The following is a 25,919-nucleotide window of genomic DNA, read 5'->3' as shown; positions in this document are numbered from 1 at the left end:
TCAACTCAGAGATCCAGGAGGGGGAAAAAAGGGCTGGAGAGGTCACAGTGCAATGGGAAGGCAAAAAAACAACCAAGGAAGCTGGATGGTGATGAGACAGAATGAAGCTGAGATAACAAGCAGCACAGGAGACAGAAACAGAAGAGTCAGTCCCTGGCATCGCCTCAGCTCGCCTGTCCCACTGCCACAAACTCTTCTGGCAGAAACAGCCCAGAAAAGAAGCTCCAGAAATCCTGAGATGTTACTCCAGTCAGAATGGGCACCATCAAAAAATCTACAAACAATAAATGCTGGAGAGGGTGTGGAGAAAAGGGAACCCTCTTGGACTGCTGGTGGGAATGTAGATTGACACAGCCACTATGGAGAACAGTATGGAGGTTCCTTAAAAAAAAAAAACTAAAAATAGAACTACCATACAACCCAGCAATCCCACTACTGGGCATATACCCTGAGAAAACCATAATTCAAAAAGAGACATGTACCACAATGTTCATTGCAGCACTATTTACAATCGCCAGGACATGGAAGCAACCTAAGTGTCCATCAACAGATGAATGGATAAAGAAGATGTGGCACATATATACAATGGAATATTACTAAGCCATAACAAGAAACAAAATTAAGTTATTTGTAGTGAGGTGGATGGACCTAGAGTCTGTCATACAGTGAAGTAAGAAAGAGAAAAACAAATACCATATGCTAACACATATATATGGAATCTAAAAAAAAAAAAGGTTCTGAAGAACCTAGGGGCAGGACAGGAATAAAGACGCAGATGTAGAGAATGGACTTGAGGACACGGGAAGGGGGAAGGGTAAGCTGGGATGAAGTGAGAGAGTGGCATGGACATATATACACTACCAAGTGTAAAATAGATAGCTAGTGGGAAGCAGCCACGGAGCACAGGGAGATCAGCTCGGTGCTTTGTGACCACCTAGAGGGGTGGAATAGGGAGGATGGGAGGGAGGGAGACACAAGAGGGAAGAGATATGGGGATATATGTATATGTATAGCTGATTCACTATAAAACAGAAACTAACACACCATTATATAGCAATTATACTCCAATAGAGATGTTTAAAAAAAAATCCTGAGATGTGATCAATGAGAAAATATGCAGCCACAACAAAGGAGGAATTCTCCTCAAGTTAAAAAGATTTATTACCATTCCAGCCTTCATGTGAGCCCAGAACATGGGGCTGGTCATTGGTGATTAAGTTGTCATGAGAGGACAGGAAAGTGAACAAAGCCAAGCATGTGACATGAGTCCACCTCTCTTCGCTGGATCCCTGCTCCACAGAGTGGCTGCTGGCGGGTCCACCTGTTCATCCTCTGCCCCACTCACCCTGACAGTGCTCCAAGGCCAGGGCAGGCAGCCTCGTGATCCCTGAGCTCACAGCTCTGAGGCCGCCTCTACTCCCCCAGCACTGGAGGAGCATTCTAGGGTCAGGCACTATGGCTTTGACCCGATGGAGGGAGACACAGTGGTGGAGGAGTTGTCTCAAGGTTAAAAGGACAAGGCATGCATATTCTTATATCCAAGGCCATGAACTGGCCACCCATGAGCCAACCAGATTTCCCCAGTGACAAGTCTGTTTGGCCCCTTCTGCCTGCTCAGTATTTAAAAAAATAATTTGTTGCCAATATTTAAAAATTGATTTCATATAAAAGTCTGGATTTCTGGCTTCTCGAGGGAAAAAGATATTGAGAATATTTGGCAATGCTGGGCCCATACTCTCCTGTGGTACTCACTGGCTATAGCTAGATAGCAGCTGTCCCTACGGACCAGATTTGCCCTTCCCAACTCACCCCAGTCCCCACATCCCTGACTATACCCCCAGCTCGAGACTGGGCAGCAGCTGCCTCGGATCAGTTATGTTATACAAAGGAAAAAGTGGAAGATGTGCCCGCAAACAACACGTTCCTCGTGGTCCTCATCACTTACTGATGTCTTGCGCTTTGCCCTGCAGATACCTGAGTTCGCAGACTGTCTTAAACACATAGAGCATTCTCAGATCTCTCTCCCATCACATGCCCTGCCTCTCCAGGATACACTGTGCCCCACTGTTAACTGGGCAAGTCTAGAAAAGAACACTAAATCATAGACGTTGATGGAGGAACAGACTGAGATCGACTCCTTCAGACCCTTCGTTGTAAAAGGGGGTGGGAGTAAAATGAAAACTGTTAGTACTCTCACTCTGCTTTTAGGTCAGCGACGCACACAAAAAATCAATGAGAAAAATCATAAAGGTACTTCAGGAGACCAAGACTGGGTCAGCCTGAACGTGGGGTCACAAAACGTGTTAGCCCCCTTCCTTGACCGTTTAGAAAATGAGTTGAGCTCTTAGGGAGAAAGCCATGGGGGTGAGGAGGAAAATGCAGTGGCCAGCCCAGTAGATGTCCTGGGCTGTCAAAAACCACCAGGCTCATCCTCCTTTAGGTTAGGGCTGCTGGCCCACACCTAAAAATTTTGTAGGTGGGGGCTTCCCTGGTGGTGCAGTGGTTGAGAATCCGCCTGCCAATGCAGGGGACACGGGTTCGTGTCCCGGTCCGGGAAGATCCCACATGCCGTGGAGCGGTTAGGCCCGTGAGCCATGGCCGCTGATCCTGTGCAGCATCCGGAGCCTGTGCTCCACAACGGGAGAGGCCACAACAGTGAGAGGCCTGCATACCGAAAAAAAAAAAAAAAAATTCTGTAGGTGGCATAAAATGACTTTCAGCGGGGGAGTGTCATCATTGTAGAAGGGGGCTTGAGAAAGGACAGAGAGTAGAATCTGGCCTTGGCCAACAAAAGAAGAGGATGCCTTCCTCACATCCCCTTCATTCTGCTGTGGCAGGTGCCACCTTATTTGCTCTTTAGGGAGGCGGAGATTTTGACACAGCCCAGATGCTTCCCGTTGATGCTTAGGATGATCTTCGAGCGGTAGTTCCCACTGCTGAGCCAGCTGGGCAGCTCCAGGTCAGGCAGGAAGAAGTCAGACTTGGGCAGTGAGTAGGTACCCTGTGGGAAAGGCAGTGGACCACAGGTCAGTGAGAGCCTACAGATGGGACTCTCTCCTGGAGTGACCTCTAGGATTGTAGCTGCAAACTGCCCCTCCCACTCTCCTAAGAGCCATGTAGAGCATAGAATGTGATAGCAAAAGGACACCAGTGGTCAGATCGAGCTTCAGGTCTCCCATTCACAGTTGGATAAACCGAGGCCCCCAAAAGATAAGTGATTCAGGATAGATCATATCAATTTACACCCACAGACATCCAGGTCTGCAAGAGAATGTCTCCAAACCCCATGTCTCTACTCTAGTCACGGGGGGAATGCTCTCCCCTCCCTATACTTACTTGTTTGAAGGGACAGTGACAGGGAAGCCCATAGGTGTGCAGGGGTTCTGGGCAGGGATTCTCATGGGGAATTAACACTTCAAGCACATTACAGAAGTTCTCGTAGGTGCAGCTGCCAACTTGCTCCATACATGGGACTTTGACCCAAAAGCCAGCCACTTCCTTCTCCAGAGTTAGTACCACCTGGTGAGAGAGTTGGAGAAAGTGTAAAATTCCAAGGCAAACATACCAGTTCCTCTGCCTCTTTAAAAGGTCAGCATTTTATTTTAACAGAGTTTTTAATTGGATGGGATCTGGGAGATATTCTGATCAAGAAATGACAATATTGTGGCACATGCTCCAACACTATACTTTCCTGTGCCCATGGCAGACATTAATAATCAAATGTAACTCTTTTTCCCCCTGCACTGAACCACACAGTCTTATAATTCTTTAGGTCGTCACTATCCATTGGTTGAAATTGAAATGCACTTGTCATCTAACTGCTAATTGGCTAACTGTGGCACTGCTTCTAGACTTTCCTTCTCAGCCCAGTCTTGGCTTCAGAACCTTTTCCTTCAGAGGACTTCAGGCAGCTACCACCAACTGATTGGAGTTGGTTACCAAGATCAAACCCATCTGCTATTCTTGGATCCTATTTTCTCTGTACAGCCATAGAAGACAGAACTGAAAACGACAGGAATTTACAGAGGGATCATTCTGGGATTGCTATCAGGAAGATCTTAACAATCATAGTGAGGTTACAACAGATGGAACTACCTCAAGAAGAGATGGGCTGCCTGGACCCTGTTGGGGAAGCTTCAGAAGGACTCCTGCACCCAGAGAGAAGCTGGATGGGGAGATCTGTGAGTACTTCGCACCTCTATGCTGCCACGATTCTGCTCCTGTTCTGGAGGTGGGGGCTGACCAGTTGTGTCTGGCACGGGCTAAGCATTCACTAAGTATTAGCTGCCTAAGAGCCAAATGAGTGGTGCCTTAGGGACCATGATCGTATCCCCCCAAAGGTGTCAGGGAAAAGTGTCGGGAAAGGGCAGGAGGAAGTCTGATTCTCTGTGGGTGTAATGGCAGGAAACCACTCTCGGCTGTAACATCACAGCATCCTATGAATCTCAGCCCCCAAGCTCACTTGATTCAGGGCTTTTGTTTCTAAGAGACAAATCCTGGATGGGCACTTATTGCCCTTGAGCCTGCTGGGCTCAGGCTGGCTCCCCAGGCTGTGGACTCAGTCTTCTAACTGCCCCAGGTGTCAGGATCCAGGTCCAGGAGGAAGGGATAAGTCCGCACAGCCTGTATCCTGAGTGGACAAACTCAAATTTGCCTCATCCCACTCTGCTGACCCACACGTTATTCCCCACCCCGAGTCATGCACGGTCCCCTCCCAGCCCTCCTGTCTCCTCTCCTGCCAAGCCTGCTTCAACCCCTTTGCCTAGAAAGAGCTGAGGGCCTGGAGTGGAATGCTACTTCGGCCACTTCCTACTCTTGTGCCCTTGGGGAATTTCTTCTGTCTCCATTCCCTTATCTCCAAAATGGGATATTTTAAGAGTGTCTGCCTTTCTCACAAGGTCCCACTCAGTGAGACAATGCCTGTCAAACACTTAGCATAGTGCCTAAAATCCAAAAATTACTTCCTGCTGGACTTCTCCCCTCCGTACCCCTCCTTGTTTTGCTAACACCCCAATGAAAATGGTTGAGCCAGTTCTACCCTGAACAAGAAAGAACACCCAGCTGAGGGGACCAGCGGGGACCAAGTCCTGCCTGGGCTCCTCCCACCACACTGGAAGCCTGTGGGGCTGCATCCACCAGGAACCAGGCCTCCCCCAGCCAGGACAAGCACAGCACAGGAGGTACTCAGCGGGGCACCCCAAACTTAAGGCAACAGCCATGCCTGCCGTTTGGGGATTACAAACCATGGCTGATTTTCCAGTCCTTGTTCTCAGTCTACTTCTTCATATGGCTCAGAAGAGCAAGCAGGGGGAGTTCCCTGGGCAGTCCAGTGGTTAGGACTTGGTGCTTTCACTGCCATGGGCCCGAGTTCAATCCCTGGTTGGGGAACTAAGATCCCACAAGACGTGCGGCGTGGCCAAAAAAAAATCAAGCAAAGCTGAGTAATAAGGGACCATCAATCCCTCTACTCCAGGACTACCTTAGCGCCTCCACAGCTCAACCTAAATAAACCCCTGTGTCATGGGACCTGGTTCCACAAGACAGACAGAGTCACTGACAGGTAATGGAATCACGATCCCTGTACCCACCAGGGCGCTTGGGCAAGTCCCTTCCCCCCTCAGGCCTCTGCTCCTCCATCTTGACCATGGAGTATTTGGATCTCATGATCCTGAAGAGACCTACCAGTTCTGACCTCCTAAGAGTCCAAGTTTCTTGCAAGTTGAAAACAATGACTTTTCTCTTGGCCTCTAGCTCAGGGCTAGGCACACAAGGCTCTAGATAAAGACCCACTGATAGGGGCTTCCTTGGTGGTGTAGTGGTTAAGAATCCGCCTGCCAGTGCAGGGGACACGGGTTCAAGCCCTGGTCCGGGAAGATCCCACATGCCGTGGGGCAACTAAGCCCGTGCACCACAACTACTGAGCCTGCGCTCTAGAGCCCACGAGCCACAACTGCTGAGCCTGTATGCCACAACTATTGAAGCCCACGTTCCTAGAAGCCACTGCAATGAGAAGCACATGCACTGCAACGAAGAGTAGCCCCGCTTGCCACAACTAGAGAAAGCCTGCACACAGCAACAAAGACCCAATGCAGCCAAAAATAAAATTAATTAATTAAAAAAAAAAGGACCCACTGTTAGCAACTGACTTGAAGGGGAGACATTTGATGAGATCAGGGAAGGGGCAGTTATATCTCAATCACAGGGCGCAGGCAGGGGCATTGCAGGTACAGGACTTTAGAGGGGGAAAATAAGGTAAACCATCAGGGCTGAAATCTGCGTGTCTAAAAGCCTGAAATAAGTGTAAATGCCAAATGTGGTAGCAATTTACGATTCCTGAGGATGGGGAAACGAAGGTCTCAGAGGCTGGAACTTGAGAGCTCAGAGAAGGGAGTTCTAAATTATGCCAAATCCTGTGGAACACATCAAAAGAAGAAAAAGGCATTCCTGGATAGACTCTAACCTTGCCCATGGCTCACAGAATCTCGCGCATCCAACTTCTAAAAATTGTAGCTGGCATCAAGTCCATCCAGGTTCCAAATGGGACTTTTTTTCCCTTAATTTTTTGTTTTATTTATTTAATTTATTTATTTTTGGCTGCGTTGAGTCTTCATTGCTGCGCGTGGGCTTTCTCTAGTTGCGGCGAGCCAGGGCTACTCTTCGTTGCAGAGCCCGGGCTTCTCACTGCGGTGGCTTCTCTTGTTGCAGAGCTCAGGCTCCAGGCATGCGGATTCTTAACCACTGTGCCACCAGGGAAGCCCCAAATGGGACTTCTGATTGAAGAAATTTCACTTCAGCAAGGTCAGAAGAGGAGGAGGTTTCTCTCCTGCCACTAACAGGTGCGTGGCCTGGACCAGTCACTCCTCTCTGGGCCCCAGTAACAAGGGGAGAAGCCATTAACCTTAACAGCCCTTCAGGCTCATACAGTGCTTGCGTCCTAGCAGCTCTCCTGGGGGGCGGGGGTCTTGCTGTCAAGGGGAAAGTCCTGGCATACTCCCCTGCTAAAACTCCAAGCACTAATTCACCTCCCCACCAGAAAGTGCTCAGGAATAGGAAACATTAGCCAGATAAGGACACCAGCCTTGAATGCTGACCTGGGGCAAGTTGCATTCTTCTCTGAGCTTCAGTGTCCCTTATCTGTAAAAGAAGACTCATCATCTTTTCTCCTACCCAAGTGGTGAGAGGCTTTCATTTAATAGCTAGTATGCATATACCCTGAAAAGATAAAGGAACCAAATCAAAACTACATACATAAGAGATATGCAGGAGGAATCTGAGTCCTACAGTGGGAATCTGAGTCCAATTTTAAAAAGCTCAATGGCCCAAATTTATGACAGGTAATAAAGTACAGACTGACGATGGTTCAACTTACAATTTTTCAACTTTACGATGGTACAGAAGCAGTACACATTCAGTAGAAACTGTACTTCCTGTTATGAATTGTGATCTTTTTCAGGGCTAGCAATATGCAGTACCAATCTCTCTGGTGATGCTGGGCAGTGACAGGAAGCCACAGCTCCCAATCAGCCATGCGATCACGAGGGTAAACAACTTAAACCATTCTGTACCCAGACAACCATTCTGGTTTTCACGTTCAGTACTGTACTCAATATTCAACACCTTATCATAAAATAGGCTTTGTGTTAAATGATTTTGCCCAACTGTAGGCTAATGTACATGTTCTGAGTGTGGTTAACGTAGGCGAGGCTAAGCTGTGATGTTTGGTAGGTTAAGTGTATTAAATGCACTTTCGACTTAACGAGATTTTTCAACTTATGCTAGGTTCACTGGGACGTTGAGGAAGTTGAGGAAGATCTATAATAGAAAATGGGTGGGGGGAACCCATTTTAATGGCCTATAAAGAAGCCAGGAAAAGGCTGGGGGAAGAAAAAGGAGTTCACCAGCTTTTTCCTTCCAAGTCAGTTGTACTGCATCAGTGTTCTTGGAAACATCTGCAGTTTGCATGGCAGTGGCAGAAGAGCAAGCATGATGGCCAGCTCGCTAAAGAGCTCTTTGCTCCAGACTCAGTGCAGGTAGTGTAGAAATGTGACCCTGGTAGAAAATCACTTGAAGAACAGCTAAAGAAAATGCAGTGGCCTAGCCTGGAGAAGACTTGGGAAGAGGTGCTGGACAAAGCAAAGCCTGAGAGCTGTTTGCGTGTACAGGACTCTGTCTGGGTCAAAGAAGCCACAGGAAGAGATTGATACTAATGGAAATATTAACAAGGGCTAACATGTACCGAGCTAGTCTTGTGTGCCAGGCCCTGTGCAAGGAACTCTCCATGTTATTAACTCAGTAATCACTCAGAGAAATGTATGAGGTAGGGGCTGTGATTAACCAAGTCAAAGGGTAGTTTCAGGTACACAGATTCCAAATCAGAAATCCTTTTAAAGAGTCAAAAGGAAACTGGTGCCAGAAGAGATCTGCACCAGGACAGGCTGAAGGTATACAAGAATACAGTATATGTCGCAACTACTAAGCCCACATGCTCTGGAGCCCGCGCGCCACAACTAGAGAGAAGCCCCGTGCCCTGCAATGAAGAGCCTGCATGCTGCAACTAAGACCTGATGCAGCCAAATAAACAAATAAATACTAAAAAAATAATAATATGGTATAAAGGTAGCAATGCAAACCAGTGAGGAAAGGACTACAATATATGGAGTTGCAATGGATACACAGAAAGTTTCTATTGTTCTGTATGAAAACATGCAAATATCCACCCCTAAAACAGGCAACAGGCATGAATGAACTGGTTATTCCTAAACAAAAATACAAAGGGCAAATAAACTTATGAAAGGACATTTAACAAATCTGCTTCTTTTGCTGCTCTGGGATTCCAGGATTCCAAAATTATTCAGTTCCCTGAGCATACATGCCTCAGGGGCCTCCCTCTGGCCCACAGCACCTTCCCTCCAGCACCTCCCTGACCCTGCCCACCCCTGGGCTCACCTTCAGAGGATCTTTGAGGTACGCAGTGGTCCTGACCTCAGCACTGACGGTCATGTTCCCAGGAATGACAATGGGGTCAGGTTCCACAGTCAGGCTGTTGATCACCACAGGGTCCTTCCCCTCATCGCAGTTATCCCAGGAAAAGCTACCGAGCTGGAAGAGCTGAGGACAATAAGGCAGCAAGAAAAGAAGAGAAAAGAAAAGTTGACAAAAGGAACTCTCACAGGTTAGAAGGATTAACAGAGCAGTTTACTGACAGTGTGCCCGTGGGCGAGGTACCTGCCCTTTATGAGCTTCATCTGCAACTCCACACCTGTAAACCTGGAATAACACCAGTCCTACCCATTTCATAGGCAGGACTAAACTAAAAGACAATCTCCCCAAAGTGTGCCGTGAACTACAGAGCACAGAATCACAGACCTTGAACTTCAAAATAGGAGACTAACCATATCCACCTTTGGTAGATACCTTCTCTGATCTCTCACCTCCCTGCTCCCCACTCCTCTCCAACTAGTCTTGGCATCTCCTTAGAGGGAGGCTTTTGGAGGATTCGGCTTTGCAGCCCATGCCCAGAACCTTATTCACGTCCCACCCCAGGCCCAATCCAGGGCCAGGAACAATAGGGAACACAAAACACAGTGGGAAACATAACAATATCTAACACCCTACCCTCAAGGAGGCACAGTTAGCCCAGGGAGGGACTAGGACACACCTGCAAAGATCCCCAGCGGGCCATCTGTTGATGAACAATCCCTAGTGAACAAACTTGCGCAATCCTAACCGGTGCTTTCTTAACTCCCGTTGCGCATGCCCTGCCCTGTCCCGCACCCCATATCCGTCCTTCCCCTCCCCTCTGCTGAGCCATATCTCCTCCTCTTCCTCCACATCCCCCAAGAGGTCTCCTGATTCCTGATTTCACCATCGTGTCCAACTACACATGACCACTGACTCCCCACTCCCACAGAACCCTGTCTATGATCTTTAACACTTCCTATACCATGCAGACTCTGCCCACCCACTCACACCTTTCCCAGCCCCCTGAAGGCCACCTACGAGAGGCTTTCAGCATTCCCACCACACACATCCCATCTTAGAAGGAAAACCTGCCAGTCCCACGTCCCCAAGTTGACCCCCATCATCAACACAGCCACAGGTAGGTGGGCCAAAAGAGAATACTTAACCCAGGCCAGGCGGACAGATTCTCTCTGCCTCCAATTTGGGAAGTGAGACAGAGGCAAAATCATTCAGAGGACTTTGGGCTTTGAGCTGTCACGGGGTCATAAGCTTTAAGACAGAGCCAGAACACCTAGACTCATGACCAAGCCAAAGGGACAAGAACTAAGGGCTCTGCTGGTCTGTGGAAAAGAGAACAGAGTCGCCCCCTGCCTCCGGCCCCCTATCTAAATAGGCAGCGGGGGGAACAGCCAAGGGCATGGTTTTAGACAAAGATATAGGTAAATCAAGGCTTTAGTTGGTAGACATGGCTTGAAATCATAGCTTGACCACCATATGTTACAGGCCAGTTTCCCCTTTGGAGCTGCAATTTCCACATCTTTTAAGTGGAGTCATTTCTATTCTGCTCCCAGACCTGTTGCGGGGGTGAGAGCATGTACATAAAGCTCATAACACAATGCCAGGCACAAAGCATGAGCTGGCTCCCTAAATGATAGCCATTAGACATCCCAGCCGCCACTTCCTGCCATTAGTTCCATGAGATTCCTTGTATACCTGGAATAAACTTCCCTTTACTTGAGCTTCTTGGAATGGGTTTCTGTCCCTTGGAATGAAGCATTGGGCCATGACTAAGAAAGGCCTGATTCATCCCTGCATTCCCCACAGCCCCTTAGGCAGGGTAGGTACCAACAAATGTTTCCTTCAACATTCATTCCGCAGATATTTATGAAGCAGTGATCACAGGCCCGGGGCCAGGGGCTGTTCATAGAGGTAAACAATTAGAAATGTGCCTGCCCTTTGGTGAGGAGCTTACAGTCCAATGTAAATAAATATTACCCACTATGATCTCTGGGTGCCATAAAAGAAACAAACAGAGGGTCGTGTTGAGAGTAACAAAAGACTCACTTAAATAGGGTGATGAGGAAGTTATAATCCTGCAAGATGAGGAGTCAGCCATGCACGTACTGAAAGAATGTTCAGGCAGAGGGAACACGGGCAAAGGCCCCGCACTGGGAAGATGCTCAGCTGCTCTAGGCCCTACAAGGCCAGTGGGCTAGATGTAGTGGATGAGGCACCCAAGTAAGCTTAGAGGGGTGGCAGGGTCATTTAATTCATGCCAGACCTCATAGGTCATCATCGGGAGGCTGGATTTCCTATAAGTGCAGTGGAACGCCATTGCAGGAGAGGGCCATGCTCTGGTTTATGGTTGAGAATGGACTGCAGAGGGTCAAGTTTAGAACACGGGAGGTCAATTAGAAGGCCACTATCAAATGAAAGCATGCCTGGGATTAAGAGTTGGGCTGGAGGGTGGGTAGGAGGACTAGCCATTTTCTAGAGCTGCTTTCACAAATTCCAAGGCAGCCTGATTCACAGCGAGGATTGATTCCAGGCTGGAGGAAGTGTCCAGAGTACCCCACTCTTCCTTCCCTCAGGCTCTGGGGAGACTTAACAAGGTGGTTTCTCGATGGCTGACTAGAGGCTTCTGTCGCAATGAATTCTGCAGCTGAGTCCAGTCTCATCCGGAAAAGGAAGCATGATGTGTTAGCAGTGCCCACTAAGGGCAGGCCTGACACCAGATATTTGTCATCGCAGCCTAGGCTAACATGTGGGAAGAGGCAACGTATGGCAGAGGGCAAAGGCACAGCTGTGGAGGCAGAAATATGGGTCCAAATCACAGACCTAGATTAAAACCATACCTCAGCCACTCTCACTAGCTGAGAACATGCATCAGTTGACCCCTCTTGAGGCTCAATTTCCTCATATATTAAATGGGCATAACTATATCTTCTCACAGGGCTACTGTAAGAGTGAGAAGTTTGCATACAGAAAGTACAGGTCACAACTCCTCAACACTGTCACGGCCATGAAAACACAAGTCTGAGAAACTGTCACAGACCAGAGGAGACTGGGGAGACAGGACAATACATGCAATGTGGTGCCCGAGATTGGATCCTGGAACAGAAAGAGGACGTTAATGGGAAAACTGGTAGAATCCAAATAAAGTCTAGAGTTTAGCTAGTGGTAATGTACCTATGTTGGTTTCTCAGTCTTGACAAATGTAGCATGGTAATACAAGATGTTAACATTAGGGGAAACTGAGTGAGGAGTGTGTGGGAACTCTGTACTGTCTTTGCAACTTTTCTGTAAGTCTAAAATTACTCCCCTAAAAAAGTTTATTAGGGAAATAAAGAGCAAAGCACCTGGCTCAACACATAGCACATAGTATGTGCACAATAAATGACATTAGACAGTTACCAGAGAGTCTATTAAGTACCTATTTTGCACCCAGCCTGGGGCTAGACATTCTCCCCTTTTATCTAAGGATCACTACAGCCCAGGGTCATGAGACCGGGTTAATGCTATTAGAGGAACTGGAACTCCCGGTTTCCCAATGCTCACTCACTATCACCCCACAGCCTTCATGTGGCCCAGGGTTTCAGGGTAAGGGTTCCGAATCACATGAGCCCAGAAAAGACCCGGATGATAGCAGATAAGAATGGAAAGTGCCCCTTGCTGTGTAATCTCAGATGAGTCCCCTATCCTCTATGGGGCTGGGTAAGGTGGGTGAACTCCCTGATGTCTCATGGCCTCTCTAAAACTGCCAGCATAAGACCGTCTGGTCTGGGACGGCATCCACAGCCAAGACATGTAGGAGAGTGGGGATGTAGGACTGGTTCCAGACTTAGCCACACCACCTCATAGTGGTCAGACCTGGAGCCAAGAGAAACATTCTCAACCTACACTCAGGGACTAACTGTGAACCCTCCGGGCCAGTAAGGCCAAAAGTTCTTTGCTCCTCCATTCAATAGGCCAAATAGACTCCTTGCCCCTGGGGCAGGGTGAGGCCGAGCCCACTGGCTTCTATCACTTTACGAGTTTAAGATATAAGAGCTTTTCCATCCTGGAAGCATTTCCCTTCACCCACAGCCATCAAAGAAAGGCAGGTTGGTACTATCGAGCCCATTGTACAGATAAGGAGACCAAGGCTTAAGGAGCCCAAATGCCACTCCCATGGATTAGAGACAGAGGAGGAATCAGAAGCCAAGGCTTCTAGTCCTATCCTACTTTCCCTCACACTGCCCTGTTCCTGGCTCTGACAAATATTTCCAAGGAGGTTGGCAGGAGGGGACCTAGGCTGGGCCTCTCTCTTTAACTGCTGACAGAGATACTAAGTGTCTGACCCCCAGGTATGCAGCAAAGAGGCCATGGAACTAGGCTTCTCTACTTCTCAGAATGACAGAACTTCCCCTTCTCCAGGGTCTGGAGCACAGGGTGACTGAGAAGATAAGGGAGAAGCTTGTAGGCTGTTGCTTCTCCATGCCTCACACCCAGGAGCAGGGCTGCACCTTTGTCGCCAGAGGAGCAAGTATGGATCTTCTGGCGTGAAGAGCCTCTCAAACCCACCCACCCACGAGGAGGAGCAGCGCCTCAGAGCAGTACAGAGGGGAGGGGAAGGGTACCAGGCATTTTCATGGCGGAAAAAGAAGGCACGTAAACGGGGCTGCATCTCTGGGCCTGGGATTAGAGCCTTGGTCTTGCAGTTCCGTAAAATTTCACTCAGACGTTTGGAAAGAGGACAGGAGTACAGACGGGACTGAGATTAACCCTTCCAACCCTGCTGGAGCAGAGCAAAGCCTTACAGCCCACCCCTCTGTACAGATGGGGAAACTGAAACCCGCCGAGAGCAAAGGACCCACTCAGAGTCCCACAGTGAGTGACTTTGGGAAGCTCTGCTGCAAAGAAGTAATTCTAGAGACCGGAGAGGCCACCCCCATATCCCACCCCAGCCCGCACATCCCGAGCTGGGCTGGGATGCTGGAAGCAGCCTCCTAAAGGACAGGATGCTCACCTGGTTCGAGAAGATGCGTGTAGCAGCCGCTGGGCCGGCGAGAAGCAAGCCCAGGGAGATGAGGAGAGGAGCCTGCATCAGGGGGTTCATCACAAAGGGTGGGTCCCCACCGGGTTAACTACAAGGTTCGTGGAGGCGACGACGCCTTTAAATGCCTGCCTGTATTGGTTATGCAAAGCTGTGCATTGCTATGCAAAGCTGAGTGCGGCCACTTCCCCGTGCGTCCCGCCCCCTCCGGATCTGAGATTTCGGGGCCGGGGATTGGACAGAGCTCTCCAGGCTCCGCCCCCCAAAGGTTCCTCCTTTAGCCTCGCACTTCGCCCGTGGGCGACAGGCCCCACCTTCAGTGGCGAAGGCAGAGAATGAGGAGAAAAGGGGCGGGTCGACTACGGGGCGGGGCGGGGCCGGAGTGCGAGGGAGGGGCGGGCCTGTTGTTTCTGAACTTAACGCTGTGAACCGTCACTGCTGGAAGGGTAGTCATGTTTTCGTTCGCCCAAGTCCTTCTTGACAAAAATATCATGCTCTCTGTCGATACTACGCTTCCCCTTAGCTGTGTTACAAATCACTGTGTCTTTTAAATAATTATTATAATGATAATGATAACTTTTATAAGTACTTTAATGCATGCCAAGCGCTGTTAAGCATTTACGAGGGAATCCATTTTTTTGCCCCACTTTACCACAGAGGAAACATACATGATAAGGCAGGTTAGCGTTGCCAAGGTCACACAGCTAAGAAGTGATAGAGCAAGGATTCTGCTTATATATACCTCATCAGCCAAGATTTCCCTAAGCTACTGCACTTTGTAGTTGAGGTTTAATTTTTTAAAAAGCAATAGGGACCCTATTCCTGCCAAATTACCGCTAGATTGTAAACCCCACAAGGGGTGGAACCATGACTTCTGGTCACTAGTAATGTGACACATAATAGGCAATCTTTGTTGAGTAAATGAACGCATTAATAGAATTTAAAACAACCTAATCTTTTAAAAGAAATTTTTAATTTTGGAATTAATTTTAGATTACAGAAAAGTTGCAAAAATAGTGCAAAACTCTCTCCTAGTTTCCCCCATTGTTAACATTAAGATATAAGGGTATTTTTTTTAATAAAGACTAAGAACCAGCAGCATTGATGTTTTAACTAAGCTCCAGACTTTACCTGATCTTTTAATATGCTTTTCTAATTGCACACCTTCCTCCCATTCTGATAATCCCCTCTCTCATCTAGCACAACCTCTTCATTATACACAAGTGCAATTTCAGGCCCCCTGAGTGAGAGGACTTGTCCAATGTCACAGAGCAGAAGCAAAACTAGAACTCACTTCTCCTGAGGCTGTTCCCTCAGAGGTATAAGAAGTGTCAAACTAATGAAAGGGTTCATGCAGTCAAGCACACATCTCGGTAGAAGGTTGCTGCTAGTCACAAAGAACAAATATCTTAGTCAATGGTTTTAGTGCTTTTCTAATTACCAGAAGATGCAAGAATCAGGTTCATAAAAATTCTTCCTGAACATATCTAAATATCTAAGGCCTGTTCTGTCAGTTTTCCCAGAGCACAGAGTGTCTCATTCTAATCTTCTCCCTGAACCCCTTTCAGGCTGTACTGTAGGTAGAACTGGATGGTGGGCAACATTCTTTGTTTTACTCTTTACTTGCTGATTGCTTTTCTTGAATAGACCCTAGTTTTTGTGGAGGTGCGGTAGGGTTATAGGAATGGGGGCAGGGCCTTTATTTTGTCAATTCCAAACTCCCTAACTATCCCTTCCCTTCACCCTTCCCCACTGGTAACAATAAGTTCATTTTCTCCACCCTTCCCCACTGGTAACAATAAGTTCATTTCCTAAGTCTGTGAGTCTGTTTCTGTTTGGTAAATAAGTTCATTTATATCATTTCTTTTTAGATTCCGCATATCCTATGATATTTCTCTTTCTCTGTCTGACTTAACTTCATTCAGTATGACTGACAATCTCCATGTCATCCATGTTGCTGCAAATGGCATTATTTCATTCTTTTTAATGGCTGAGTAATATTTCATTGTGTATACGTATAAGGTGAAAGCTTAATCAGCAACTACCTGCATGGTCGGCTGGACACCCAGCTAATGATGTTTTTAGTCCTCGAAGCAGAACGGCTCCAGTATGTTCAGTTATCAACAGGAAACGGTGGCCCCCTTGCAAGGTTACTAACCCAAAGAGCTGGGGAGGGAGGGGGGAGGCTCCAACAGTCTCCCTGGCAACTAAGGAGCCCTTCTGACGTCTTGCCCCCTGTAACTAATAGCCTCCTCCTCCCCTGTGTAGCGGAGATTGCAGCTGTGTCCTGCCAGTTGCCATCTGTACACAGTGGGAGGTCGTTCCAGGACATTTGCCTCTGACTTGCAAGATTCCCTGTGCAATAGTTGATGCCTCTGTCCCTGACTCCCTCTGGGTTCTTCAGTCTCATGGCTGGGCGATTGCAAGGACTGCATGACTTTTGGGTGCAGCCCTACATCATTTCCTCCCAGCTCCTAAAGTCTCCATTCTCTCAGCCTCAGGCACACTCCTTCACACAAGAAGTCAATGGTCTTGGGCAGTAAAAGGTCAAATCTCCTGGCCACTTAGGAGAACCTCTCAATGAGGGGGCACATCCCTTGGGAATTAGAATGCCTGACATCTCCATCTGAAGGGCTTTGGAGGAGATTGTGCAAAGCCAGAGACACAGTGACTGGAAACCAAGACCATAAGGAAGATGCAAGAAAGAACAGGACAGTAGCTTGTTCAGAGTGCTTGCTTCCAGTCAGGCAGACCCAGGCTTGTCTTGTAAGAGCCTGAGCAGGGGCCTTAACCTCTCTGGGCTGTTTCCTCATTTGCAAAACAAGGATTAATAATAATAATAATAACAACAAACTACCTCCCAGTACTAAGCTATTCACTCATTCAAAAAATATTTATAGATTCAAGTCAGACAAAATAAAGGCCCTGCCCCCATTCCTATAACCTACATGCTGTATGGTGCGGCCAAGAACAAACAAACAAACAAAAGTGGCAATTACTAAAACAAGACCATTATCCTTGAAGAACCCACATTCTAGAAGTGATGGGTTGCAACTTTGAAAGTTGTTGCCACTCTAATGTTCATCATCATGGGCTTCCTGGAGGAGCAACTGGGTCTGAGCCCTGGAATAACATGGCTCAGGATGACCTCCCAGCCTTGCTTGTGTGTGGTTGGAGACCCAGTGTGAGCGTAAAGCCTGGTGTGGGAAGTGCCCTTGTTGCTGAACCCAAAGGTCACGCACCTGACACACAGTGAGGCCAAACAAACCGAAACGATGGTGTGTGGAGCTGAGAAAGTTTTATTGCAGGGCCAAGCAAGGTGAATAGGCAGCGCCTGCTCCAAAGACCAGAACCTCCCAGTGGTTTTCAGGGAATAGTTTTTAAAGGCAACATTTGGGTGCCAGCTGCAGGGTGCATGACTTTCTTCTGATTGGTTGGTAGTGAGGTCACAGGGTGGTGTCCCAGGAATCTCAACCATCAGCCTCCTGGCTCTGACCAGTCTGGGGTCTCAGCATGTCCTCACCATCCTCCATCTGGGTGGGAGCCTTAGTTCTTGCAGAACAACTCAAAGACATGTGTCAGATTGTTGTGTACATCCCCTGAGAAGCTAGGACTCTGTTTCATCGCTGAACTACTTTTTGTTGGCTGCTTTTCCTTTGTTTTTGCACTCCCTCACTTCCCTGATTAGTAGCTGCTTGAATCTGCTCTTTGGAACTCAGGGAAGGTCTAGGAGACTAAAACCCTTTTTCTACAAACAAGAAACGGGGGACATGGAAAGGTTGTTGTACCCGGGAATGTCCCGGCAGGGTCCTGCTCAATTTCAGATTTAGTGAGGAATGCTTACCACCTCAAATGCATGTGAAGATGTAACAGACAGCAACACAAGCCTCAAATATCATTTGTTTGTCTATGTGGTGTTTCTTAGAATTTTTACTTTTTTTTTTAATTGAAGTATAGTTGGTTTACAATGCGTTAGTTTCTGATTCAGAAACTATATACATATAGTGATTCAGATGTATATACATATATATGTATGTATTCTTTTTGAGATTCTTTTCCATTAGAGTTTATTACAAGACATTGAATATAGTTCCCTGTGCTATACAGTAGGACCTTGTTATTTACCTATTTTATAGACAGTAGAGTGTGTAGTTGGTTTTTACTTGGTTGTCAGTGTATAATAAAAGCAGGTGATTTCTCATTAAATTATGGACTTCCAGCTTTCCTGAAAAACTCAGAGAATCTGGAAACACTGGCCTGCATTTCTACAGGGCAACAATCTGTTGAAGCTGAGTTATCACTGATGGGATTCTGCAGCCTCCAACAGCTCCTACAAGCTGTGCATCTCTCACTTTTGTTACTGCCTGGTCTCTGTGGGTTTCAATCCCAAATTTAGCCTGGACCTCTGGTTTTAAAATCTTAACTCTTCTTGTTATTAAAGGCTATTATTTATTTATTTATTTATTTATTTTTAATTTTTATTTATTTTATTTATTTATTTTTGGCTGCGTTGGGTCTTCTTTGCTGCGTGCAGGCTTTCCCTAATTGCAGCGAGCGGGGGCTACTCTTCGTTGCGGTGCGTGGGCTTCTCATTGCGGTGGCTTCTCTTGTTGTGGAGCACGGGCTCTAGCTGCGCGGGTTTCAGTAATTGTGGCACATGGGCTCAGTAGTTGTGGCTCGTGGGCTCTAGAGCACAGGCTCAGTAGTAGTAGCACACAGGCTTAGTTGCTCCACGGCATGTGGGATCTTCCCGGACCAGGGCTGGAACCCATGTCCCCTGCATTGGCAGGCGGATTCTTAACCACTGCACCACCAGGGAAGCCAAGGTAATGGTATTTCTGACTTAAACAATGCCTTTAACCTTACTGGGCCTCAGTTTCCCCATTTGTAAGAAGGTCAGATTAAACTAGATGACCTCCAAGTTCCCTTTCAACTTTGAGAGTCTGTCTACATAGTAGAAAACTGGAAGGAGCACGAGAAGTTATTTCAATCTCCTCTGACTAGCCCATTTTAGAGATCAAGAAATTGAAGCCCAGAGAGGGACAGATCTTGCCGAAGGCCACCCAGCTGAAATGGGATGAGAATCCAGGTTTCTGGCCTCTCAGCTCAGGGCCACACCCCTGGGCAGAATTGCAAAGCTAATAAGAGCACAAACCCCTTTCTCACCTCACCCTTCTGAAACCTGAGAGCAGCTGGAGGCCTGACAGTGCCTTGGGGAGCAGGGGTTGGACTGGTTGGACAGGCCCAGCAGGGCTGGGGAAGGTGCCAAGGGAGGGCCCAGGGTGGGAAGCCCCACCCAAATTTCCATTGCCTTGATACCCCCAGATTTTCATCTCATTAGAACCTTTGCCTGGAGCTGTGATTCTCAATGCTGGTTACACACTGGAATCACCTCGAGAGCTTTATTTTTATTTATTTATTTAAAAAATTTTTGGCTGTATTGGGTCTTCGTTGCTGCGCTCGAGCTTTCTCTAGTTGCGGCGAGCGGGGACTACTCTTCGTTGTGGTGAGCGGGCTTCTCATTGTGGTGGCTTCTCGTTGCAGAGCACAGGCTCTAGGCACGTGGGCTTCAGTAGTTGTGGCATGTGGGCTCAGTAGTTGTGGCTCGTGGGCTCTAGCGCGCAGGCTCAGTAGTTGTGGCGCATGGGCTTAGTTGCTCTGCAGCATGTGGGATCTTCCTGGACCAGGGCTCGAACCCGTGTCCCCTGCATTGGCAGGCGATTCTTAACCACTGAGCCACCAGGGATGTCCCTAAACCCTTCTTTTTAATGGCTGTAGCACCTGGAGAGCTTTAAACAAATCACCTGGGAGCCCAGGCCCAGACTGCTGCCCATGGTGGGACACAGGCAGCAACATTTTTAAAAGTAACCCCCAGAGGATTCCAAGGTGCAGCCAACTTGGAGAACTAGTGGACTAAAGCAGCTTTTCTCTAGTGGTAATACACATGCAAAACACCTGGGATCTCATTAAAATGCAGATTATGATTCAGCAGGCCTGGGCAGAGCCCAAGAATTTGCGTTTCTAAGAAGCTGCTGATGAGGCCAAGGCTGTTACCCAGAAGACCACAGAGTAGCAAGGGTCAGTACCAGACAGTGTCTCCACCACTGAGTTGCAGGGGTGGGATACAGATGGAGTCACTATTTCCTTCCAAGGAAGGCATCTGGTGAACTTTCCCCTTCTCCTCTGTTTACTGAAACCCAGCAGAAAGGACAAAGCCTCAGCTGTGCGCAGGTTCTCACTCTACACCTCATTGCCCTACTGCTTGTAGAGGCAGGATGGATTCCATGATGTCTGAAGGTCAGTCTACATGCGGCATCCTTTGGTTCTGTGAAGTGTCTAGCTTCAGTGAGTTTCTCAAGGAGAGCTGGGTGAATCCAAGCAGGCTGTCCTGAAGCCTGTTCTTTGAACAGGTCTGCTCAACCTTTGCTACCCTTCCTCCTGATTCCTTCCCTGCCCCTTGGCTGGCCTCCAAAGTGGTGCTAAAGATAATTTGAGTTTAACAGACCCTGACTGTTTTACTGTTTTTTTTATTTTGTTTTGTTTTTGTTTTTTTTTTTTTTGCGGTACACGGGCCTCTCACTGTTGTGGCCTCTCCCGTTGCGGAGCACAGGCTCCAGACGCGCAGGCTCAGCGGCCCATGGCTCACGGGCCCAGCCACTCCTCGGCATGTGGGATCTTCCCAGACTGGGGCACGAACCCGTGTCCCCTACATCGGCAGGCGGACTCTCAACCACTGCGCCACCAGGGAAGCCCTACCCTGACTGTTTTGCCAGTAATTTTCCAACCAAGGACAATCCTACTGACTTATCAGGAAGGAGGGCAATATTTAAGAACCTTACTTGTCTGATGACTCCCACCAGGGGTGGGGTTAAGGGGGAGGGTATGAGGAGCTTGTGCTTTCTGAGGGCTTGGGACCTGGACTCAGGGACAGGCTCGCAATGCACTGGCAACAGATTTCAGCCGGGCAGCACCATGGTCAAAACTCCTTCATGGGGACCTTGACAGTTGAAACTGAGTCCCCCTAAAACTGAGTTCCCTCTTTATCAAAAACTTTATTCCCGGGCTTCCCTGGTGGCGCAGTGGTTGAGCGTCCGCCTGCCGATGCAGGGGACGTGGGTTCGTGCCCCGGTCCGGGAGGATCCCACATGCTGCAGAGCGGCTGGTCCCGTGGGCCATGGCCGCTGAGCCTGTGCGTCCGGAGCCTGTGCTCCACAACGGGAGAGGCCACAACAGTGAGAGGCCCGCGTACCACAAAAAAAAAAAAAAAAAAAAAACTTTATTCCCTTTCTGGTCCCCTCTGACCTCAAGGCTGTGCTAACTGAACACTAATCAGCTAGAGTCAGATAACTAAAATTGCTGTTGTCGATAACATGTTAATGTACCAAAAATACTATTATCGATATTATCATTAAGGTAGAAACTCAGTTTGTTTCTCCAGGGGAAGACGAGCTAATAAACCCCCGAGCCATGGACCACCTGGCCAAAGAATCATAAACCAGAGATAGTCTGACCTCTTGAAATTATGATTAAGAAATGTCATGAGGATGATTAATCCCAGCCTCTTTGTTCCTCCCCTTACAAAAATCCGTAATCAAAGACTAAGTTGGAGTGGATCTGAGGCTTGTCTCCCAGCTCCCTACCTTGGCACCCTGCAGTAAGTGCTGTTCTTTGCTTCACCACAACCCAGTGCCAGTGGCTTTGCTTCACGTTGGAGGAGCAGACCCGAGGTGGGTTTGGTAATACAGTCTCCAAAGCATTCTATTAGCTATCTCATTCATTCATTCAACAAGCATTTGCTGGGCAGAGCAATGCCAGTGTCCCGACCCTAGGCTGCAAAACTGAATCTGCCAGCACACTCACTCGTATTGCTCCAGGTGCCTCGCACAACTGCAAGGCTGGGCAGAAATGTGAGTGAGGGCGTCAGCCGCCACCTGTAGTACGTTCATTCTGCCAGCAGGGGGAGACAGCTACCCAATTTGGGCTTCTTGTTTCCTGACACACTAGCCCAGTGTGGACAGACCTGATTTTTCAAGAGAAGCTGGAAATCCTGATTTTTATGTGAATGTTTCAAATCGTTAAGGACTGGGCAGCGAATTAAGATCCTAATAAAAGACGGCATGAGTCTTCAGGACAGATGTACCCTAAAGAACCCCAGTGGGCACTCTCTGAAGTTTTGAGTGTGGGATCCTGAATTCATTCAAAAATGCCAGCGCTTTATATCATTCGTCTAACGCCCGCATTTGACATGTGGGGAGACTGAGGTTCAAAGAAAAAAGGGACTTGCCCAGCTTTGTTAGGTCAGAGCCGAGAGTTGGAGTCGGGCGTCCTGACTTCTGGTCCAGGTCTTCTTGTGGTGGGAAGCTTTCCTACCAGAACCCTGGGGTCCTCAGCGACACAAGATTCTATAGCTCCGGCAAGGGCGGGCTCCGAGAGCTGGTCCTGCCCAGGGGAGCCCTGACGGGGCTGGGGAGGTCGCCAAAGCCCAAGGGCAGGAGGGGGAGCCAGGGTTTATTTTTAGCTGCCTAGAATGTGCTTCTAAGCCTTATTTAGACATCAGGCGGCAGGGTGAGCTGGAGGCAGCAGGGGCGGGGGAGGAGATAGCTGCCTCCCCCTCCCAGGGCTCCTCTTACAACTGCTCTTCCCTGCCTACCCCTTATCATCCTTTCTGGGGGCTCTGGGGCTGCTCTAAATAGCAGCCCTTGCTGGCATGGACGCTGTCCTGCTCCGGCTGGCTGGCTGGCTTCCTCCTCGACCTCCACCCCTTTCTCCCCATTCCCCACAGTCCCACAGAGAAATAGAACTCCAGGGTCTAGAATGTTTTCATCTTCTGCGGTCACAGATCCCTCTGAGAAGCTGTAGTAATTTACCACGGTGGCTTAGAGCTTATTTTGTGGAGTCTCATGGACCTGGGTTCGACTCCAGTATATGACCCTGAGCAAGTCCCTACACTCCCCAAACCCAAGTTTCCACTTTAGTACAGTGGAAATAGTAACCCCTCCAACTTCCCTCATGGTTCCTGAAGATTAAATGTGATGAAATATGTACAGACCTTAGCTTGCCATAGCAAATCCTCAATAAATGATGGCAATAGTGATTAAAGCTACAGACCCTCTACCCAGAAAAAAACTGAATTGCTCATACATGCAGAGTTGTAAATGTAATTTCAGGAGGTTCAGGTAGCCTCTGAGGCCTGCTGATCCCAGTCCAACTTCGGACCCAATCCAGCTAATTCATCCATTCATTCATTTATTTGTTCAACGATTCTTTGCTGGGAATTTTCTGGCGGTCCAGTGGTTAGGACTCCACACTTCCACTGCTGGGGGCTGGGTTCAGTCCCTGGTCAGGGAATTAAGATCCCACAAGCTGTGTGGTATGGCCAAAAAAATATGTGTATATATACTGTAGGAGTTTATTAAATTTAGAAAAACAAAACAAACAAAAAACAAATCTTTGCTAGAGCTTACTCCTTGTCAGGCACTAGGTAAAGTGTTGGGTGGGGAGATGTGAGGCCAGAGAAGTGAATGTATGTGAATTATCCAGGGTCAAAATGCAAATCAGTAGCAAGCCAAGGATCAGAATGAAAGTCTCTCTCTTTTCTAAAACAACTTTCTTGAGGTATAAATGATATACAAAAAAACCTGTACATATTTAACATTTATGATTGGATGAGTTTGGACATATGCATGCACCCCTGATACCATCACCACAGTGAAGGTAATAGACATGTCCATCACTTCCGAAAGTTTCCTTGTGCCCCTTTGTTTTTTTGGTTTCGTTTTTGTGGTAAGAACACGAAACATGAGATCCACTCTCTTAACAAGTGTTTCAGAGCCCAATACTTTAGTATTGTTAACTGCAGACCCTATGTTGTACCACAGATCTCTAGAACCACCTTTCCCTGCTTCTTTGAGACTACTTGAGATACCTCATACAAGTGGAATCGTGCAGTATCCTTCTGTGGCTGGTTTATTTCACTTAGCATAATGTCTTCGAGGTTCAGCCATGTTGTCACAAGTGGCAGAATTTCTCTCTTTAACTAAACTTTGGTTGTATGCATACAACCATTTATCTGGCAGTGGACATTTGGGTGTTTCCATATCTTGGTTTTTGTTAATAATGTTTCAGTGAACATTGGGAGTGCAGATAACTCTTCATGGTCCTGATTTCAATTCTTTTGGCTATGTACCCAGAAGTGAGACTGCTGGATCATATTACCATATTTTTTAATTTTTTGAGAACCGTCCATACTGTTTTCCATAGTGACTGTACCATTTTACATTCCCACCAACATGTACCAGAATGAAAGTCTCTTGAATGCCAATCTTTTTTTTTTTTTTTTTGTGATACGCGGGCCTCTCACTGTTGTGGCCTCTCCCGCTGCAGAGCACAGGCTCCGGACGCGCAGGCTCAGCGGCCATGGCCCACGGGCCCAGCCGCTCCGCAGCATGTGGGATCTTCCCGGACCGGGGCACAAACCCGTGTCCCCTGCATCGGCAGGCAGACTCTCAACCACTGCGCCACCAGGGAAGCCCCTTGAATGCCAATCTTGATTCCTTTGAGGAAGAACTTCTGTCTCTGAAGGGGGACCACAGTAAATACCCCTTCCAGTCACAATCACAGTGGATCTGAGCATCCATTCCCTTAGGACCCCTATCTCAGCAGACCCTTGCAGTACTTTCTCCAACATGCCCTATCAATGTTAGCCTCTCCTTGAATACCTCCCATAATGGGGACCTCACTCCCTATCAAGCCAGACCCCTAAACCTTGGACCAGTTGGAAGGTCTTTCTTCCCAAGGAGCTGGACCCCACATTCCTGGGCTACCTTACCCACTAGTTCTAGTTTTCCAGGACAGCTCGGAACACTGATCTTCTTCAAGCGCTCTGGATGCAAAAGTGTCCTAAGGAAGGAAGAGTGGAAATGGGGTGACCTGGAGATCTGATCTCCTTCCACCTTGCCTACCTTCCAAGCCCTGCCTGAACTCGGGCTCTCCCAGCAATCCAGGTTCCGAGGATCCCTCCCTCTGCAGCTACTTCTTTAAGAAGCATCACAGAGGCTGGTCCTTGCTACTGTCCTTGGATCCTGTCCAAGGCGCTGATTTAAAAGGTATTGCAACGTTTTTTCAAAAACAAACATGTGTTGTAAACCAAGGCCCTGGTAACCACAGCACTACTGGCTGCTACAGCCACTTCCCAGGCCAAGAGGAAAGGAAACTGCCCACTGCCTACCCCATGGCACCCAAGCTCCACTGCCTCCTTGCAGTACCCGCCTCATTACCATAGTATCTCAGGCTGGGAGCCCAGTGGGGGCAGGGCCAGAGTTGGACCTGGGGGCTGCAGGCCTTCTGGACCGAAGTGCCTTTAGGAACTGCCCCGGTTCCCTCCTGAACCATCCCGAGAGATGTATGACGGCTCAAGGAGAGAGCTTTCTGTCTGCCCTCCACCTGAGTCCCCAGAGTGACCGTGAAGAATGCCAATCTGATCGTGCCACTCCCATTGCCCACAGGATAAAGTAAGAATGTCTGAGAAAACCATAATTCAAAAAGACTCATGTACCACAATGTTCATTGCAGCTCTACTTACAGTAGTCAGGACATGGAAGCAACCTAAGTGTCCATCAACAGATGAATGGATAAAGAAGATGTGGCACATATATACAATGGAATATTACTCAGCCATAAAAAGAAACGAAATTGAGTTATTTGTAGTGAGGTGGATGGACCTAGAGTCTGTTCTACAGAGTGAAGTAAGTCAGCAAGAGAAAAACAAATACTGTATGCTAACACATATATATGGAATCTAAAAAACAAAACAAAAAAATGGTCATGAAGAACCTGGGGCAAGACGGGAATACAGACGCAGACCTACTAGAGAATGGACTTGAGGGTACGGGGAGGGGCAAGGGTAAGCTGGGACGAAGTGAGA

General features: G+C 48.0%; 1 protein-coding gene across 1 annotated transcript; it reads right to left on the bottom strand.

Annotated features, from left to right (window-relative positions):
• Positions 1-1,134: 1,134 nt before the first annotated feature.
• Positions 1,135-14,193, bottom strand: GM2A (ganglioside GM2 activator). The gene is made up of 4 exons (XM_060092066.1): positions 13,970-14,193; positions 8,947-9,108; positions 3,337-3,519; positions 1,135-3,001 (listed from the first exon to the last, which is right to left on the bottom strand). The coding sequence occupies exons 1-4, from the start codon at positions 14,057-14,059 to the stop codon at positions 2,846-2,848; spliced, it is 591 nt and encodes a 196-aa protein (XP_059948049.1). The 5' UTR covers positions 14,060-14,193; the 3' UTR covers positions 1,135-2,845.
• Between the last annotated feature and the right edge of the window lie 11,726 nt (positions 14,194-25,919).

Source organism: Mesoplodon densirostris, chromosome 3 (assembly GCF_025265405.1).
Source record: "Mesoplodon densirostris isolate mMesDen1 chromosome 3, mMesDen1 primary haplotype, whole genome shotgun sequence".
NCBI lineage: Eukaryota > Metazoa > Chordata > Mammalia > Artiodactyla > Ziphiidae > Mesoplodon > Mesoplodon densirostris.
Note: the sequence above shows the minus strand (reverse complement) of the source record. Positions and strands in the feature narration are given on the sequence as shown.